We start from the raw sequence: 21,911 nt of genomic DNA on the forward strand, positions 1-21,911 counted from the left end.
TCACATTCAACAGAATATGAACTGCTGTATATAAACATAAATAAATATTATTACCTGAATGTACAAATGAGTAAAACTGCAGCATTACTAGACAACATAAAAAAGCTAAATTTGTTTATTTAAGACATTGGATCAAACACAGCAGTGTTACACACAATGACTATATGGAACACAGGAACCACGGTGCTGATTTATTTCACTTCACAAATAAAGCTGTGGACATTTTGAAAGAATCTATTGTGCACCCTGAAAAAATACTATGCCTACTGGTTTCATTTGAACTAAGGACATGATTGAAATTTGGACCCTAGTTCACTAGTTAATTTTTTAATACCAGTATGAAGGAGGCATCACAAGCTCCTATGGATGCAATATTCTGGATTACATTTTTCAAAATTACAGATAGTTTTGACTCCCAGAAAACTGACAGGCTGCTTTCTACATGATCTCATGGCCTCTTGGTCATTGTCTTGGCTCTTTAGCCAAAAACATAAGTCTTGTCTACATAACGTGTATAAAAACATGTTTTGTAGGCTCATAGACATAGGGGATACATATAAAAAGTATTCATTAACATGTATGCATAAATATATATATATATATATATATATATATATATATAATATAATAGGAAAGAAAGAGAGAAAGTCTTTGATTGACATATAGATAAATACTAAAGAAGAGGTTTGGCAACCCATGATAAGCGCGCCACAAGTGGCACACAACTTTTCTGCTGGCAAAAGATGAAAGAATTTCCCCCATATCGAGAACAATTCTGACATGTTCAGGTCCAACACTTGCATCCATTCCAGGCACTTGTATGGGGCATCACATACAAGTACCTGTCTAGGATTAGTATTTATGTATAACCTGTGCTTCTCTGCATATGGGGAAAATATAACTCTGCCTTAAATACTACTAACATTGGTACAGTACCATACCTACTAATGACTGCTGTATTCTGTCCTACAGTCTACTGATCCCTGTACTCTACCCTACATACTAATATCCCCTTTACTTTGCCTTACATAGTACTGGCCTCTGTGCTCTACCTTACATACTACTGATCCCTGTTCTCTGCCCTACCAACTACAACCCCTGTTCTCTGCCCTACAAACTACAACCCCTGTTCTCTGCCCTACATTCTACCAATTACTGCAACAACTGACAGCAGTGTTGGGGGTTATTATTGCAGCTATGGACATCAATGTTGAGGGTTATTTTTGCATCCATTGATTCCAATGTTGGGGATTATTATCACAACAACCATTGTCATCAATGTTGGGGGTAGTCTTGCATCCACTGAGTCCAATGCTAGGGGCTACTGGTAAAGTATCTACATTTGTAGCATCACAATTTAATTGTTAAATATTCATTTTCTTGACTGAAAATGCAAAGTAGACATTTTGGGGTTATTTACTAAAACTGCACACTAGAAAATCTGGTGCAGCTCTGCATAGAAACCAATCAGCTTTCAGGTTTTATTGTCAATGTTTATTTGAACAATCTGAAGTTAGAAACCGATTGGCTACCATGCATAGCTTCATCAAATTCTGAGTGCATCAGTTTTAGTAAATCTACCCCTTTGTTTTTTATACATGGCACTTTCATTTACGTAAAAACATTTTCAGCACACTACCCTCAAAAGGTTGCTTAACCATGTACTAGGGGCACACCTAAAATCTAAACATTAAATATAAACACAAAAATATGGTGAACTACACTGGATGCGAATTGGCATGCAATTTGCATGCCATGCAACTTGCAAATTGCATGCCAAGTTGCACCCTATTGTCCGCAATTACAGCGGTCATATCGCTGCAATTCTGACTTGGTCAGAGCCGCACCGACATGCACTACCTTTGGTGCAATTTGCATAGACATCAGCGTCAGATGTCTTGCAAATTGCACCTGAAATCGGCATGTCCCCTGACTTTCAAATTGTGCAACTTCACTGTAAGTCGCACGATTTCAAAGTCGGGCTTGATATGCCCGGGGCATTAAGGAAGAAAAAAACATTATTTATTACTGTGTTATAACTATTACAATAGTGACTGCTTTATGGCTACATATTTCAGAGGCAAGCTATAAGTTCACTTATATTCCATTTTTTCAATGTGCAGCCTAGCAATTCCCTAGGTAAAAATATCATCAAGGTCATCTATGAGAAACACAAAGGAGCCCATAATTTTCAGCTCAGACAAATATATGAAAGAGCCTCTGATTTCAGTGACTGATGGGGCCCCTGATGAGAGCATGGTCTTGATAGCAGACTATCTGTAAGAACTAGTGACATTAGTGAGCTGTATAGTTCAGGTACAAAATGGCCTCACTTCATTTTGAGAGTAAAAACTCCACTTTTATATTAGATGTTTACGTTTTTGTTTAATAATACTGCAGTTTTAGCTGCAATGTTGCACAGTGGTCAACAGATGTATTACTTCAGAATAACAATGAAATGAGATACACAAATGACCTCTTTATTGTCAGGACGGACAGTTGTTGGCCATCTTCTGACAAAAGCCAGGTCACAACACTGAAGTCAAAAGATGACAAAAACATTAAAAAAGTGCGGTTACACAAGTACACTGGAGAATCACAATGAAATGGAGAAGACCACAATGGAGATCGGACACAGACTCGGTCATGGCTGTTCTCAGACAGAAGAACAGGGACGCACCTGTTGTTTAAGTTCTCTAAAACGTTTTGTCATACCTGCAGGTTTTTCCTCCAGACATTAACGGCGGCAAAGGCCAACTGCATCTGTTTCCTGCGGGCATCTTTGTGCCGCTTGTATGCAATCTCAATAAATATCAGGAAGATTCCAGCAACAATACCACCAGCGACGAGCATGAAGACACCTAAAAGGAAACAAATATGAGTCTTATAGCAAAAAAAAACAACTTACTTATTTAACACAATTATAATTAAGAGTATTAACAGTTACATTGCTCCTCATACAAGGTTGATCAAAAGTCAGCTTTCCTAATCATACTTTCAGTAAGCATCTATAAAATGTTAGGTCCATAGGGTAGGGGTGGAGAGGCTGACACAAAAGGTTTTCATACGAATGGGGATTTTATGTATGATCTCTGGCAATAGTAAGCCAGCCATGAACATCTCAAATATTGCTGAAATGTATTCTTTGACTCTATACGCATAGAGCCCTGTATCTGCAGATGACATTAACACAAAACACAACCCTCAAGTATTCTAGTGGAATTTCCAATGGACAGCAAAATTGGTAAACTTGCTTGATTTGGATTTATTAAAAAGCTGAGGTTCTTCACAGTGTACTCTTTTAAAGGGATTGGAAAACTGCAGAAAATTAAATATCCATGTGAGAGTGCCATTATTGTACTTCGGCTTTACTGAATCAGAGCTAGTATGCAGCCTAGAAGTCAGAGGATATCAGCTTTCATCTGAGGCTTCACACATGGTTTTTTTGATTTACGTAATTTTGAAAAAAACTGGTGTGTAACATCGTGTCTTAACATGAGGTCAGGACCAGAGGCGTATTTACCACAAGGCAAACAAGGCATTTGCCTATGTTGTTATTTTTTCAGGGGGGGGGCAGCGGCATTTTTCAGGAAGGCAGAGCCACCCCCCGAAAGAAGGGATGGAAGAAACAACACACACAGCATGGGCACCAGGTGGGATCTGAGAGAGGCTGAGGGCTGCTTGATGGTGTATGTAGAGCCTGAGCTGTGAAGGTGAGTGTCTTCTCTCTCACCAGGGTGGGGGGTTTGCCAGTGCATGGGGGGTGGTGGTAGTGTAAGGCTTTCTCAGGTGGGGTGTTGTTGGTAAATGTCAGGCTCTTATTGTGGGGGAGGGGGTGTTTGTCAGTGTCAGGGTCTCTCCGTGGGGGGGAGCCAATTCTTTTGTTGCCTAGGGCAGCACAAAACCTAAATACACCACTGATCAGGTCTCAGTAAAGATAGTTCCTATTGTTTGTTGCCAGGGCTTTTTTTCAGTGGGAGGTACGCAATTCCGGCACCTTTTGCAATGTAGATGGGAGAGGAAGTTGAGGGAAACTGGGTTTCTCTATGACTTCCTCGGTCACACAGGGCAGTGATCCGGTTGGTAGTTCTTGTCTGAGGTGACCCAGGTGGCCATTTTGTGTCAATCAAAGTCTATTTTAAAATCTGACCTCAGGTTTTGGTGCGAATTATGCAAGTGGCTAATGTAGGGACAGGTTACCTGTCTACAGGGACAGCACTAGAATTAGGGAGAGGTTTCGGTGGAGTAAGGAGAGAGCAGGGACTACATCTACCTCTATGACTAATCCTTTGGTAGACAGGGCGAAACCCATCAGAGGGCATGTCCAATGAAGAGGTGCTGTCTGAGTCCATCACTTACATACTCCGTGCTGGGCAAGCGGCATTCCACATCTTCTATATACCTTATGTAAGGAGTGTCTAGCACTCCTGATCCACCACAGCTGCTGGTCTCATTCCAGCATCCTGTTTTTGGCTGTGACACATTCTCCCTGTCTGTCTGTTCACCTGCAAGGTGATTGATGTGGCCAGTCTCTGGGTGGGGACCAAACCTGATTTGGGCCAGCCAAGCCTGCAGTCTCATGCTTGTGACATTGTGTTTTAACACGTGCGCCCTGTTTGTTTGCCCTGCTCTACTAGATTGCATTCCTTTGCTGATGACCTTGGATCAGATATCAACTACTCTCTGAAATCTGCCCGCCTTATGACTATGGATTGACCCTGATTATTCTGAACCTTGCCTGGACTGTCACTGAACCACTCTGTACCTACCGCAAGTACCTGTGTGCTTTGCTCCATTCGCATTTGCATCTACGTGATTGGCAGGAACTATAGCATTGTGTATAAGTCCTGGGGACAACCGAGTATAGGTAGGCCTGCTTGTTTTATGGAAAATGGGGCTGCTATAGGTGAAGAATACAGAAGCTAGCTACAGTACCTGACCACCTGTGTTGGGGTAAGCATGACACCTTCTGAGGAAGCTTCCCTTTTGGGTTGGACTGGCCAGGCCTAACTCCGCTCTAGCGGGGGCAGATGCTGTCAGCAAATCTGAGTCTACATACCACTGTCCCTACACTGCACTGTTGTAAGTAGTCCTGGTTGGGTGAGCCTCCCCACCAGGCCTGTTTGTACAGTACTGCTGATCTACATTTACAATAGATTGTTTTTGTCAAATAGAGACTCTGTGTGCTTATTACCTGCAACACCATGCTGCACCTACCCAACAGGAGTTTGTTTATTAACATTTTCACACAACATTCACACACCTTTCTCCAAGGATTCATACCTTTTGCAAATAAATACAGTAAAAAAAAGTGTGAAACTTGGATGAACGTTTTGCAAATTATGTGCTAAAACATTTAAAGTGTATATAAAGCCAAAATGTTTGCATTGCATGGAATGGTTAGAACTTACATAGTTACATAGTTAGTCTGGCTGAAAAAAGACAAAAGTCCATCCAGTTCAACCATAAAAAAAAAAGTTATAATCCTATACCCACAGTTGATCCAGAGGAAGGCAAAAACCCCCCAGCAAAGCATGATTCAATTTGCTCCTGCTGGAAAAAAATTCCTTCCTGATCCCCCGAGAGGCAATCGGATATTCCCTGGATCAACTTTACCTATAAATGTTAGTATCCAGTTATATTCTGTGTATCTAAGAAAGAATCCAGGCCTTTTTGAAGCAATCCACTGAGTTGGCCAGAACCAACTCTTGAGGGAGTCTATTCCACATTTTCACAGCTCTCACTGTGAAGAAACCTTTCTGTGTTTGGAGATTACATTTCTTTTCCTCCAGATGTAGAGTGCCCCCTTGTCCTCTGTGATGACCTCAGGGTGAATAGCTCTACACTGAGTTCACTACAGTATATGAACCACTGATGTATTTATACATGTTGATCATATCCTCCTTAATCTCCTCTTCTCAAGAGAAAATAAATTCAGTTCTTCTAATCTCTCTTCATAGCTAATCTCCTCCATGCCTTGTATCAGTTTAGTTGCCCCTTTCTGTAGTTTCTCCAGTTCCCCAATGTTCTTTTTGTGAATTGGTGCCCAAAACTGAACTGCATATTCCAAATGAGGTCTTACTAAGGATTTGTATAGGGTTAATATGATATCTCTCTATCTGGAGTCTATACCTCTTTTAATCAAAGAGAGGATTTTGCTCACTTTGGAAACCGCAGCTTGGCATTGCATGCCATTATTAAGCTTGTGATCTACCAGAACTCCCAGATCCTTCTCCACCATTGATTCCCATCCTTCTCCACCATTGAACTTATGGCAGATTTTTACTGCCTTCTTTGTTCCCACCAAGGAGATACGCCCTCTCTATTTGTTCCAGTGAAGGAACGTTATGGGAAATCCAAAATTTGCCACCTATCACAGGAACATGAATATTGAGGACACTAATTTTCCAATGGGGACTCCTGTTTCAGTGACAATTGTCTCACTTTAAAAACCCGAGGTCATGTTTAACACTTTCATCCTCCATTCTTCAAAACTAAACAAAAGTTATGGTGAGAGATATACATTAAGTGTAACTCCTTTGAAAAGCTACAACCACAATGCTCACCTGCCATATTCTCAAATGTAAGTGTAGCTGGGGCATTGCTGCGAGAATCGCATTCCTGATATCTAACCCAAGTCTTATCAAGGTCTTCCATGAATCCATTCTCATGGGATCTAGAGAATAAAAAAAAAAAATCAATTCAAGGCATGTCAGACAGCATCACTGGAAAGGTTTTGGGTCTTGATTCGGGCTCTGCCAATCTTGTAACCATTTCTAGAATGTACATGAGATGAGATCAACTCTGTGAAAGAAATATCAGCAAATGAATTTTATGTAAAGATGAGTTTTAGTGCTGCAAATTTCCTATAACAGAAATATCATAGTAGACTGGAAGAAAAATGTTTTAGGGTTCAGACCATTAAAGTATACCTTCTGATTAGTTAAAACATAACCACAACTTTTTATTATTAGCAGCAATGCTAATAGATGCTTCTATCCATGCTTAACAGCCCATATGGACAAATCCCCCTGCTGGGTTATTGTGTTCTGTCAGAATACCCAAACAGTGGCTGCATGGCAATATGACATCACTCCCTCTTGACGATATCAGCAGGGAGCTCCAGGATGTTGTATTGAAGGAATCAAGGTGAGTATAGTTCTGCATTAACTCATAGACTTGAAAAAGCAGCTCAAAGACTTGCAAAAGCAGCAAGCAGACCATGCATATCTAATGAGTCAATGCGACTATCCCCTTGGACATAGAATAACAAACTATACCTAGAAAGCTTTTTTGATTTTGCCAAGCTGCTCTGTTTTTCTGTTTTTTTTTTCCACAAAAAAAAAAAAAAAGAGAATATTTTGGCTTGAAGCTAGAAATGTATTTGACTTTATTTTTCACATTTGCCTGGAAGCCTGTTTTCTTGGTTGAAGAAATATTTACAGTTTTAAAGAATAAACATAAGAGGTTCTCTAGTAGAAAAGAGCCAATGGTAATATACACTGCTCAAAAAAATTAAAGGAACACTTTTTAATCAGAGTATACCATCAAGTCAATTACATAGTTACATAGTTAGTCTGGCTGAAAAAAGACAAAAGTCCAGCCAGTTCAACCATTAAAAAAAAAACAATGAAACTCCTGGGATATTGATCGGGTCAGTTAAGTAGCAGAGGTACAAAAACAGGAATGGTTTTACAGGTGGAGCCCACTGACATTTATTTCCCTACTCATCTATTCTGACTGTTTTTCACTAGTTTTGCATTTGACTAGGGTCAGTGTTACTACTGGTAGAATGAGGTGATAGCTGGACCCTACAGAGGTTGCATAGGCAGTCCAACTCCTCCAGGATGGAAAATCAATATGTGCCATTGCCGGGAGGTTTGCTGTGTCTCCCAGCACAGTCTCAAGAGCATGGAGGAGATTCCAGGAGACAGGAAGTTACTCTAGGAGAGCTGGACAGGGCCGCAGAAGGTCCTTAACCCATTTGCAAGACTGCTATCTTCTCCTTTGTGCAAGGAGGAACAGGATGAGCACAGCCTGTAACATCGTTCAGCATGACCATTTTGGTGGTGGGTCAGTGATGGTCTGGGGAGGCATATCCATGGAGGGATGCACAGACCTCTACAGGCTAGACAATGGCACCCTGACTGCCATTAGGTATCGGGATGAAATCTTCGGACCCATTGTCAGACCCTACACTGGTGCAGTGGGTCCTGGGTTCCTCCTGGTGCACGACAATGCCCGGCCTCATGTGGCGAGAGTATGCAGGCCGCTCCTGGAGAATGAAGGAATTAATACCACTGAATGGTTCCCACACTCGCCTGACCTAAATCTAATAGAACACCTCTGGGATATCATGTTTCGGTCCATCCGATGCTGCCAGATTGTTCCTCAGACTGTCCAGGAGCTCAGTGATGCCCTGGTCCAGATCTGGGAGGAAATACCCCAGGACACCATCCGTTGTCTCATTAGGAGCTTACCCCGATGTTGTCAGGCATGCATACAAGCATGTGGGGGCCATACAAACTACTGAGTACCATTTTGAGTTGCTGCAATGAAATTTCAGCAAAATGGACTAGCCTGCTTCATCATTTTTTCACTTTGATTTTCGGAGTGTCTTTGAATTCAGTCCTCTGTAGGTTGATCATTTTAACTTCCATCAAATGAAGGGGCGTCCTTATGTTCCTAACACCTTACCCAGTCCATATCTGTATAGATATCCAGCATGCGATTTTTCCCCATTGTGATCTGATGTGTTTTCAAAGTGTTCCTTTTATTTTTTTTTGAGCAGTGTATTATATCTCATTGGTTTATCTAGGAAATGGCATATTACCAGTCAGTACCAATAACATTTTCTTAATCATTAATCCAGCTTCTATAGAGAGATAAAATCATCACATAGTTTCAATCTGCCTTTTACCTGACCTGCAGTACCTATTGCACATGACACAGAATAACTGGAAATACAGAACATACAATACTTTTGCACTACATAAAGTTAAAAATGTCATTGTTACATGCTATTGTATATAAATATGTAGCAGGTACAGAGTAACTTTCATTGTTTTTTTTACCAGTTGTTTTCAGACATTTAGCTCTGGGGCTTTTTACTTTTACAATACATCAGAAACATGAAATTTCAAAACGTCTGAGTGGTACAAGTAAACTTGCTTTGTTAAATGGAGACAGCCATTTTGTCTTCTATACTATGGTGTGCATGCGAGATGGCAACATCTTGTGCCCATAAATTTCTCCACTGGAACTTGTTATATATGTAAACAGGATCACCTTTTTTGTAAATCATTTTATCAATGACAGTTGTAATGGGAACAAGTGTCCCATCCCTATTGAAAGATTTCCTCTCCATTCCTGTTCTGGTGGCCACATTTTGGATTTATTCTCACTTTCATTCTGTGACATTGGTGATCAGGACACTCAGAGAGAGTGGCACTCACTAACGGGGACCCAGGCAGCAAAAAAAACCTGACAGCGGTTCTATCCTCTCACCACTCTATCAATGTGCTCACTAAAATACACTATACCAGTAATAAAGTATCTTTTTTCAATCAAAAAGGGGTCTCCAAACTTTCTAAACAAAGAGCCAGTTTACTTTCCTTCAGTCTTTAGGGGGGCCAGACTATGGCCAACGGGAATACAAAATGTTGCAGCATCAGTGGGAGTAAATAATCCCCTATCATTGTGTGACAACGGGAGTAATTGGGCCTCATCGTTGGTGTCTTTGGGAGGTATTGTGCCCCTTCATTGGTGTCATTGGGCCCCATTGTTGATATCATTGGGGGGACTATGCTCCATCATTTATCTCATTGGTAAGAATGTACCCACCATTGGTGTCATTAGGAGGAATTATGCCTTTCATTGGTGTCAGTGAATTAAATAGTGTCCCAAGGACCAGATAAAAGCAAGCAAAGGGCCGTTTGGTGACTGCACTATACTTTAAAGTATATTTCTGCTTGTGCAGTAAATTTTGAGATGCTCACTATATGTTTGTAATGTATTCTCATTCACACAGAAATCCTAAAACAGTTTTTAAAAACGAATGTAATTTTCTCTATGAATACAGGATGTTCTTGACCGAGGAGAGAACACTTTGCATTCATTAAGTGAAATTTTAGGCATTATCTGAATGGCGCCTATGCCAATCGGACGACCCACTGTGTTGACTATGCAGCAGGACAGCCACTTGACATAGAACTTGGAAGGCAAAAAGGATCACTGTGAGAGCGCTGGCTACTACAGTGGATCTTCACTTCCACAGGGATCGGCCAGGTATGGAATATGCTCCAGGCTGGAGCATTGTAACTATGCAAAAAAAAATTTAATTCAGCTTTAAAAAGGTTTTTTTACCTTTCTACAGTTGCAAGAAAAAGTATGTGAAACCCTTGGGATTACGTGGAGTTTTGCATGAATTGGGCATAAAATGTGCTCTGAATGACATCTAAGTCACAACAATAGAAGAACACAGTCTGCTGAACATAATACTACACAAACATTAGATGTTGCCATGGTTTAATTGCACATAACATGTAAACACTCACAGTGCAGGGAGGAAAAAGTGTGTGAGGCCCTAGCTTAATGACTTCTCCCAGAGCTAACTGGAGCCAGGAGTGAGCCAACCTTGACTCCAATCAGTGTGATGATATTGGATGTGTTGCTGACAGCTGTCCTGCCCTTAAAAAACACACACCTGTTTTGAGTTTACTGGTTTCAAGAAGAACTGTCTGATGTGAACCATGCCTCGCAGAAAAGAGCTCTCAGAAGACCTACGATCAAGAATTGTTGACTTGCATGAAGCTGGAAAGGGTTACAAAAGTATCTCCAAAAGCCTTGATGTTCATGTGTCCACGGTAAGACAGACTGTCTACAAATGGAGAAAGTTTAGCACTGTTGCTACTCTCCCTAGGCATGGTCGTCCTGTAAAAATGAGTGCAAGAGCACAGCGCAGAATGCTGCATGAGGTAAAGAAGAATCCCAGAGTGTCAGCTAAAGACCTAGAGAAATCTCTGACACATGCTAACATTTTTGTTGACACATCTACAATAAGGAAAACATTAAACAAGAATGGAGTACATGGGAGGACACCACGGAGGAAGCCATTGCTGTCCAAAAAGAATATTGCAGCATGATTGAAGTTTGCAAAAGAGCACCTGGATGTTCCACAGCACTACTGGCAAAATATACTGTGGACAGATGAAAGATTGAGTTGTTTGGGAAGAACACACAACACTATGTGTGGAGAAAAAAAGGCACAGCACATCAACATCAAAACCTCATCCCCGCTGTAAAACATGGCGGAGGGAGCATCATGGTTTGGGGCTGCTTTGCTGCCTCAGGGCCTGGACGGATTGTTGTCATTGATGGGAAAATGAATTCCAGAGTTTATCAAGACATTTTGCAGGAAAACGTACAACCATCTGTCCGCCAACTGAAGCTCCGCAGAGGATGGGTGATGCAACAGGACAATGACCCAAAGCATACAAGTAATTCAACAAAACAATGGCTGCAACAGCACAGAATACGCCTTCTGGAGTGGCCCAGTCAGAGTCCTGACCTCAACCCGATTGAAATGCTGTGGCATGACCTTAAGAGAGCGATTCACACCAGACATCCCAAGAATATTGCTACACTGAAACAGTTTTGTGAAGAGGAGTGGTCCAAAATTACTCCAGATCGTTGTGCAGGTCTGATCTGCAACTACAGGAAACGTTTGGTTGAGGTTATTGCTGCCAAAGGAGGGTCAACCAGTTATTAAGTCCAAAGGTTCACATACTTTTTCCTCCTTGCACCTTGAATGTTTACATGTTATGTGCAATTAAACCATGGCAACATCTAATGTTTGTGTAGTATTATGTTCAGCAGACTGTGTTCTTCTATTGTTGTGACTTAGATGACGTTCAGAGCACATTTTATGCCCAATTCATGGAAAACTCCACGTAATCCCAAGGGGTTCACATACTTTTTCTTGCAACTGTAGTTGTCTCTTTTATGCAGGCTGATTGCAGGCTACTCTGCACAATTTGAAAGTGAAAGTGGAAGGGCATAACAGATGTTAATAAGTTGCTACTTATTAACATACTGTATGATGCAGAACCCAAGCTCCAAGATCTTTAACCCTTTGTTAGGACAGATCTAGGTTATAACTGATAATGAGATCTGCTAGCACAGTATAGACAAGGTTTATTATTAAAACATGAACTCCCCAGCCCCCTCCCTTACATTAATATCCTGCTCTCCAATATACATCTGCACCTCTGTGTGGCAAATCAATATTCAAACTCTGCAGGTCATTTCTGTGGTTTCTAGTACAGTTTTAATGATAGTAAATGGCCTACAGACAACAAGGATAGAGAAGATGTTTACAACATTCCTCCACTTTAAATGTAGAAATAACAATGGCAACATACTTGAGAATGTTCAGTGACACATTTTGTTTCCACGGACTGTCCTTCCTCATACCAATGCCAAAACCAGAACGGAAAAATAATTCTCCTGTGGTGACCAAGTCACACTTCTGAGAGGCCTCAAATTCCAGCACTGCTGAGTCCCAGATGAAGGCATGGAGTTTACTAAGACACAAAGAAAGGAGATTATTAATTATCCAGTCACTGCAATGATCACATAGACTAAAGTTTACAGTTATCTTCCCCCCATTGGAAGATTTCCCCATTATTCCTGTTGCAGACATCTGTAAAATTTTGGAAGTCTCATCACTTTCTGTCTTGGTGACAATGGTCACAGGTCAAAGTGGGAGAAGGCTTTTGCATGTTGACAGTATACATAGGTTTTGTAAAATTTTTTCTTTTAAGCTACGCCATAAAAAACCCCACTATGAAGAATATTTGTTTTTTTACTGTTAAATTCAGATATTTGTTCTCATTGTGTATACAGAAACACACATTCCAGTAACGTCAGTTCTCGTACTGTAATAACCCCAGACAGCAATGTCGTTTGGTTACATACCAGAGCAGGGGATGGCTTGTTAGCCATGTCACATTGTATTGGGAGGCCACATTTTCTGTTGGGGAAGACTGGAGCAGGGGTTAAAGATGCTGTAATCCATAGCAGCCATTTAGGTGAATGTGGTTTATTCAAACTTCCTCATGACTTAATGGGTCACTCCACCCAAACTGCTGTTTCAATTTTTGGTAGATGCTGGAAAGCTAAAGGATAAGGTCACCTTTGGGAACATGTTACATGTTCCACCCGTTTTTAGGGAATTTTCCCCGTACTATCTGTCAGGTTTGACAGCCGCGTCACTCATTCACAGAATTGGCTGTGGACTTGTAGTTTTCAATTAACCCCACAGCGCCGTTGTAGTTTATGGAAGCTTCCTATCAGAATATCTGCTTAGCCGTACATCCCGTACATCCCGCATGGCAAGCAGATATTCTGACATATCTGCAGGAGACCTGCATGGCATCAGCAATCTACTGATTGCTGGTACAATGTTTTCCAGGCTCCTGTAGACAAAAATAATAAATGCACATTTTTTTTACCTGCAAAAAATGTGCATTTATTATTTTTGTCTAAAAGGTGAACTTATCCTTTAAACAATGTGACAGCCTCTCATATCACTCAGGCACTCTGCTAGTGAGCTCTATATGCTGTGTTCCCAACTCTGCACACATGCCATGGTCATTACAAGAGATTCCTACCATCCCTGCTGAATTTTTATTAATTTTAGCGTATGTGACAAGAGGAGGCAAAACACATGAGGGCGCGTGGGAAAGCCCAAAACATTCGATAAGAGGACCAGAGTCGGGAATTCTGGCAGGGAGATCTTGCTATAGAGTACTCAAGATATATAACAAATACTAAATAGAAAAATCACAGGGAAGTGCTTAAACCAGTGGTGGTCAACTTTTCTTGATATGGGGGGCCTCAAGTGCAGCCCCTGACATCAGCAAAGGGCCACACATAAAAGTCAGTGAATATTCATCACCATAAGAGATGGTCCCAGACTATGGGTATGATACAAGAGATGGTCATAGACTTCTGACATGCTGCAAGAGCCTGTCAGAGACTGTAAAATAGGTGTTGTTGGAGACCTGGAACACGCTTCAAGAATGTCATAAATTGTAGACACATTAAACAAGACTTTTAGAGACCACTGTTATAACAAGGCAATGGGGAAACACAGAATCGTGTCTGCAGGGAGCCTAAAGGCCACATAAAAAAAGTGCCAGAGGGCTGCAGGTCGGACACCAGGGGCTTAAACTATTATAAATAAATATACTAATGATATACCTGTATGTACAATGAAGACATAACAAAAACTTTGACTGTACACACACACACATATATATATATATATATATATATATATATATATATATATATACAGTTGAAAGAAAAAGTATGTGAACCCCTTGGGATTACATGGAGTTTTCCATGAATTGGGCATAAAATGTGCTCTGAACGTCATCTAAGTCACAACAATAGACGAAGACAGTCTGCTGAACATAATACTACACAAACATTAGATGTTGCCATGGTTTAATTGCACATAACATGTAAACATTCACGGTTCAGGGAGGAAAAAGTATATGAACCTTTGGACTTAATAACTTGTTGACCCTCCTTTGGCAGCAATAACCTCAACCAAACGTTTCCTGTAGTTGCAGATCAGACCTGCACAACGATCTGGAGTAATTTTGGACCACTCCTCTTCACAAAACTGTTTCAGTGCAGCAATATTCTTGGGATGTCTGGTGTGAATCGCTCTCTTAAGGTCATGCCACAGCATTTCAATCGGGTTGAGGTCAGGACTCTGACTGGGCCACTCCAGAAGGCATATTCTGTGCTGTTGCAGCCATTGTTTTGTTGAATTACTTGTATGCTTTGGGTCATTGTCCTGTTGTATCACCCATCCTCTGCGGAGCTTCAGTTGGCAGACAGATGGTCGTACGTTTTCCTGCAAAATGTGTTGATAAACTCTGGAATTCATTTTCCCATCAATGACAACAATCCGTCAAGGCCCATGTTTTACAGTGGGGATGAGGTTTTGATGTTGGTGTGCTGTGCCTTTTTTTCTCCACACATAGTGTTGTGTGTTCTTCCCAAACAACTCAATCTTGGTTTCATCTGTCCACGGTATATTTTGCCAGTAGTGCTGTGGAACATCCAGGTGCTCTTTTGCAAACTTCAAACGTGCTGCAATATTCTTTTTGGACAGCAATGACTTCCTCCGTGGTGTCCTCCTATGTACTCCATTCTTGTTTAATGTTTTCCTTATTGTAGATGTGTCAACGAAAATGTTAGCATGTGCCACAGATTTCTGTAGGTCTTTAGCTGACGCTCTGGGATTCTTCTTTACCTCATGCAGCATTCTGCGCTGTGCTCTTGCAGTCATTTTTACAGGATGACCATGCATAGGGAGTTTAGCAACAGTGCTAAACTTTCTCCATTTGTAGATAGTCTGTCTTACCGTGGACACATGAACATCAAGGCTTTTGGAGATACTTTTGTAACTCTTTCCAGCTTCATGCAAGTCAACAATTCTTGATCGTAGGTCTTCTGAGAGCTCTTTTCTGCGAGGCATGGTTCACATCAGACAGTGCTTCTTGAAACCAGTAAACCCAAAACAGGTGTGTGTTTTTTAAGGGCAGGACAGCTGTCAGCAACACATCCAATATCATCACACTGATTGGAGTCAAGGTTGGCTCACTCCTGGCTCCAATTTGCTCTGGGAGAAGTCATTAAGCTAGGGCCTCACATACTTTTTCCTCCCTGCACTGTGAATGTTTACATGTTATGTGCAATTAAACCATGGCAACATCTAATGTTTGTGTAGTATTATGTTCAGCAGACTGTGTTCTTCTATTGTTGTGACTTAGATGACGTTCAGAGCACATTTTATGCCCAATTCATGCAAAACTCCACGTAATCCCAAGGGTTTCACATACTTTTTCTTGCAACTGTATAAAGTTACTGTACATGATTATGATTAAATTATATAACAAAAGTGGAATGAGTCCCAATGCAAAGTTCAATGATGTGCATTTTAAAAAATGTTTTTCTTTAGCCACCTCCGCAGATGTGTCAAAATCAAGCTGCATCAGGTGTTACCACCCAAAGATGAGAAGCTCACATTAAGGAAGGTTAAATTGATGGTGGAAGACCCACACTGGATACCCATCGACATATACTGAGGGATTGCTTTGGAGTTCTGCCTTTATGCCTGCTAGTGGTGTACATATGGATATGCCTTTATTATGCATTTGGATAATGTGAGTGCATATCGTTTTATTCAATAAAACTAACATAGCAATATTTCACTATTGGGAATTTATTGTATTCCTCTGGATTTATATACAGAATTCCGGTCCACAAGATACAGTTTCATCTCCAGTAGAGTTGTCACCTGAGGGTGGATCATTTGAGCACTGCTTGACCTTTCTTAACCTAGGAAAAGGTAGTGTGCTTTCCTTTTGATAGACTTACTTCACCATTGTTATATCATTTACAGTGGGGGAAAATAATTATTTGATCCCCTGCAGATTTTGTAAGTTGAAGGGTCTATAATTTTTTTTTATCACAGGTGTATTATAAATGATAGAGACAGAATATCAACCAAAAAACCAGAAAGACACATTGTTCAAATGTTATAAATTGAGTTGCAGTTCAGTGAGAAAAATAAGTATTTTATCCCCTACCAACCAACAATAATTCTGGCTCCCACAGACTGGCTATGTGCTCATGTGGTACACAGATTAGTCCTGTAAGAAGGTGCTCCTAACGACAACTCGTTATGTGTATAAAAGACACTTGTCCACAGAATCTCTTTCTTGGGCACCACCATGGGCAAGCCCAAAGAGCTGTCAAAAGATGTTAGGGACAAGATTGTAGACCTGCACAAGGCTGGAATGGACTACAAGACCATCAGCAAGAAGCTTGGTGAGAAGGAGACAACTGTTGAAGCAATTATTTGCAAATGGAAGAAATACAAAAAAACCAACAATCTCCCTTGGTCTGGAGTTCCATGCAGCATTCGCCTCATGAGATAAGGATGATCATGAGAAAAGTGAGAGATCAGGCCAGAACTACATGGGAGGAGCTTGTGAATGATTTCAAGGCAGTTGGGACCACAGTCACAAACAAACCATTGGTAACACAATATGCCGCCATGGATTGAAATCTTGCAGCGCCCGCAAAGTCCCCCTCTTCAAGAAGGCATATATACAGACCCATTTGAAGTTTGCCAATGAACATCTAAATGATTCAGAGAAGGATTTGGTCTCATCTGTGGTCAGATGAGACCAAAATTGAGCTCTTTGGCATTAACTCGACTCGCCTTGTTTGGAGGAAGAAAAATGCTGACTATGACCCTAAGAACACCATCTCTATGGTCAAGTGTGGAGGTGGAAACATTATGCTTTGGGGCTGTTTCTCTGCTAAAGGCACAAGCTGATTTTTCCACATTGAGGGGACAATGGATGGGGCCATGTATTTTAAAATCTTGTATGAGAACCTTCTTCCCTCAGCTGGAACACTGAAGATGGGTTGTGGATGGGTCTTCCAACATGACAATGACCCACAACATACCAATAAAGGCAACAAAGGAGTGGCTCAAAAAGAAGCACATTAAGGTCAAGGAGTGGCCTAGCCAGTCTCCGGACCTTAATCCTATAGAAAATTTATGGAGGGAGCTGGAACTTTGAGTTGCCAAGTGACAGCCAAGAAACCTTAAGGATTTAGAGAAGATCTGTAAAGATGTGTGCAAACCTGGTAACAAAATACAAGAAACATCTTACCTCTGTGCTTGCCAACAAGGGTTTCACCACCAAGTACTAAGTAATGTTTTGCTTGGGAATCAAATACTTATCTTACTCACTGAACCGCAACTCAATTTATAACATTTGTATCAAATGTTTTTTTTTGGATTTTTGGTTGATATTATGTCTCTATTATTTAAAATACACCTATGATAAAAATTATAGACCCTTCATTTCTTTGTAAGTGGGCAAACTTACAAAATATGCATGGGATCAAATAATTATTTCACCCACTGTATTTACAATCATGTAACTATATATGCATTAATTGTCATAGATGTTTATGTAATCAATGTATATACTGTAGAGGTATATCATTCGGATAAAGATTTTTTATGATTTAAGCACTTCCTTATGAATTTTTTAATTGGTATTCATTTGTGATTTTAAAGACAGCAACTTTTTTTGTGCATACAACAGATATAATTTGGATGTAGTGTAACAATAATAATTTAAGATACACTATATTGCCAAAAGTATTGGACACCTGCCTTTACACGCACATGAACTTTAATGGCATCCCAGTCTTAATCCGTAGGGTTCGATAATGATTTGGCCCACCTTTTGCAGCTATAACAGCTTCAACTCTTCTGGGAAGGCTGTCCACAAGGTTTAGGAGTGTGTCTATAAGAATGTTTGACCATTCTTCCAGAAGTGTATTTATGAGCTCAGGCACTTATGTCAGATAAGAAGGCCTGGCTTGCAGTCTCCACTCTGATTCATCCCAAAGGTGTTCTATTGAGGTCAGGACAGGCAGGCCAGTCAAGCTCCTCCACCCCAAACTCACTCATCTGTGTCTTTATGGACCTTGCTTTGTGCACTGGTGCACAGTCATGTTGGAACTGGAAGGGGCCATCCCCAAACTGTTCCCACAAAATTGGTAGCAGAAAATTGTCCAAAATGTCTTGGTATGCTGACGCCTAAAGAGTTGCCTTCACTGGAACTAAGGGGCCAAGCCCAACCCCCGAAAAACAACCCCACACCATAATCCCCCCTCCACCAAACTTTACATTTGGCATAATGCAGTCAGGCAAGTATCATTCTCCTGGAAACCACCAAACCCAGACACGTCCATCAGATTACCAGATAGAGAAGCGTGATTCCTCACTCCAGAGAACACATCTCCACTGCTCTAGAGTCCAGTGGCGGCGTGCTTTACACCACTGCATTTGACGTTTTGCATTGCACTTGGTGATGTAAGGCTTGGATACAGCTGCTCGGCCATGGAAACCCATTCCATGAAGCTTTCTATGCACCGTTGTTGTGCTAATCTGAAGGCCACATGAAGTTTGGAGGTCTTTAACTATTGACTCTGCAGACAGTTCACAACTTCTGCACACTGTGTGCTTCAGCATGCGCTGACCCCGCTCTGTCATTTTACTTGGTCTACCACTTTGTAGCTGATTTGCTGTTGTTCCCAGTTGCTTCCACTTTGTTATAATACCACTAACAGTTGACCGTGGAATATTTAGTAGCGAGGAAATGTCACAGATGGACTTATTGCACAGGTGGCAACATATGGTACCACACTTGAATTCACTGAGCTCCTGAATGCGTCCCAATACTTTTCGCAATATAGTGTATATAATATATCACTTTAACTGAAATATCACTTTTGTATGGACTACCCTCCTTAAAAAAGAACACTGATAAAAACTATTTGCAACTAAGCGGAACAAATAATGTAATATCCTAAATTTAGAAACACATAATTGGACCTCTGCTATTACCTGCAGAATCCGATACTTCTGGGAGTGTCAGTGTCCTGGTTTGCCACCTAAAGATGTGGTTTCTTCCACATCAATACACAGTACAGTTGTGCTGAAAAGGCAGCAGAACTACTAAGGACAGAAGGGGACATGGCAACCATTGCACCTGGACATGTCAGTTGCAGACAATTTTTCAGACTGCTTAGCTCTTTAACCGCTAGCCTACAGGGCACTTATACCCCCTTCCTGCCCAGGCCAATTTCCAGCTTTCAGCGCTGTTGCACTTTGAATGAGAATTGCGCGGTCAAACAACACTGTACCCATATGAAATTTTTATCATTTTGTTGTGACAGATAGAGCTTTATTTTGGTGGTATTTAATCACCTCTGGGCTTTTTATTTTTTCTTAAACAAAGCAAAAACCACTGAAAATTTTGAAAAAAAATGTTTTTTCTTAGTTTTTGTTATAAAATTTTGTAAATAAGTGATTTTTCTCCTTCACTGATGTGCGCTAATGAGGCTGCACTGCTGGGCACTGATAGGCTGCACTGATGGACACTGATAGGTGGCACTGATGGGCACTGATGAGGAGGCACTGGTAGGTGGCACTGATGGGCATTGACAGGCATCACTGATGGGCACTGAAAGGCAGCACTGATACATGGCACTGATATATGGCACTGATAGGCAGCACTGACTGGCACTAATAGGCAGCACTGACTCGCACTGTTACGTGGCACTGACTGGCACTGATAGGCGGCACTGATGCGCACTGATAGGCAGCACTGACTGGCACTGATAGGCGGCACTGACTGGCACGGATAGGTGGCACTGATTGGCAGCACTGATAGGTGGCACTGATTGACAGCACTGATAGGTAGCACTCACTGGCACTGATGGGTGACACTGAAAGGCAGCTCAGATGGGCACTAATATGTGGCATTGATGTGCACTGGTAGGCACTGATGTGCACTGATGGGCACTGGCACGAGGCACTGATGAGCACTGACATAAGGCACTGATGGACACTGACAGGTGGCACTGCTGGGGCTACACTGATCATCAGGGCACACTGATCATCAGTGCCCTGATGATCAGTGTACATGTACCCTCCGCGGAAAGCCGATTACCGGCTCTCCTCTCCAGCTGTCAGCATGACAGCTGGAGAGGAGAGAAATGCCGATAACCGGCATTTCCCTGTTTACATGTGATGAGCTGTGATTGGACACAGCTGATCACATGACCGAGCCGACATCTTTGGCTCTTTCCATGATCGGTGTTTCGCTGTGTCCGAAGGACACCGCGCACCACCGATCGCTGCGCTGCGCGCTCCCTGAGCCGCGCATACTCAATGAGAATGGGAGGACGTTATATGACGTCCTCTCAGAATGAGAGAACCACCTTGCGTCCATCATATTACTATATGGTGGGCGGGAGGTGGTTAAAGAAAAGCTAACATTTATTTTTTAGTTTTGGACAAAATTATCAAAATTGAAAATGAAAGAAAATCACAAATTTTGGTTTGTCCCCAGAATGATAATAGAGAGGAAATCTTCTGGTATTCTGGGGACAACCCAAAATTTGTATATCAATAGTTCTGGTGACTCTGATTGCAGCCAGGAATTCCCTCGCTTTTGGAGAAGTTTCCTCTCGTTTGTTTTGGCTATTGGACAGGAACAGGGCCGGATTTAGCCTATATGATCTGAGGGTGCTCTAAAAAAAAAGTCAGGGGGCTTTGTGTGAGTCACTGACTGTCACAAATGCACAATGTCACAAATAATCCCTGATTATTCAGTGAGCTTCTGTACCACGAATCATGACCTGGAAGCAATGTCTGACAGATGCAGTGGTGGCGCAGGAGTGAACAGGGAATTTACTGTATATATTGGACTGTTAGATTGGGATGAATAAACAAAAACTGTGTCCCCTATATCAGGTGTCCCTATCACAGTCCCTCTTTTATATCAGGGTCCCCATCAGAGTGCCCCCTTACATCAAATGTCCTTATCAGAGTGTCACCTTACTTCACCTGTTCCTAGCAGACTGTCTCATGGATCAATGAATGCACACCAGGTTTGCCAACTCCCAATTACTTTTTCTTGGGAGATAAATTATATTAGATAGATTAGATAAGATCAGGGCTTTTTTCAGTGGGATCGCAGTTCTGGCACCTCTAGCTCCTGATATTTGTAATGGCAAGGGGTTGTGGAGTGTTCTGGAGGGTGCTGTTATTGTTGCTGGCTGCTGAGAGATCTATTGTTGCTGGTGGGATCTATTGTGGGAGGAGGTCTGCTGTTGCTGGTAGGGGATATATTGTTGCTGAGGGGGTCATTTTTAACTGGCAGAGATCTACTGTTGGAGGTTGGGCCTATCAAGTCTAGCTGCTACAGGGTCTATTGATACTGGCTGCT

The 21,911-nt window shown here is 41.5% G+C and overlaps 1 protein-coding gene across 9 annotated transcripts in view; it reads right to left on the reverse strand.

Annotated features, from left to right (window-relative positions):
• Window positions 1-21,911, reverse strand: part of GRIN1 (glutamate ionotropic receptor NMDA type subunit 1) — a 127,597-nt gene that overhangs the window by 14,644 nt on the left and 91,042 nt on the right. For 7 of the 9 annotated variants that reach the window (XM_089675141.1, XM_089675138.1, XM_089675143.1 and 4 more), the window contains 3 exons: window positions 12,423-12,584; window positions 6,567-6,676; window positions 2,716-2,861 (listed from right to left, as the gene is read on the reverse strand). In XM_089675141.1, coding sequence (XP_089531267.1) covers window positions 2,716-2,861; window positions 6,567-6,676; window positions 12,423-12,584 — 418 coding nt within the window. Of the gene's footprint in view, window positions 1-2,680; window positions 2,862-6,566; window positions 6,677-12,422; window positions 12,585-21,911 lie in introns of all 9 variants that reach the window. The other 2 variants (XR_016312414.1, XM_089675146.1) reach the window with 1 other exon arrangement.

Source organism: Staurois parvus, unplaced genomic scaffold, assembly GCF_062004578.1.
Source record: "Staurois parvus isolate SC_StPar_1 unplaced genomic scaffold, SC_StPar_1.0 ptg000154l, whole genome shotgun sequence".
NCBI classification, from domain to species: Eukaryota; Metazoa; Chordata; class Amphibia; order Anura; family Ranidae; genus Staurois; species Staurois parvus.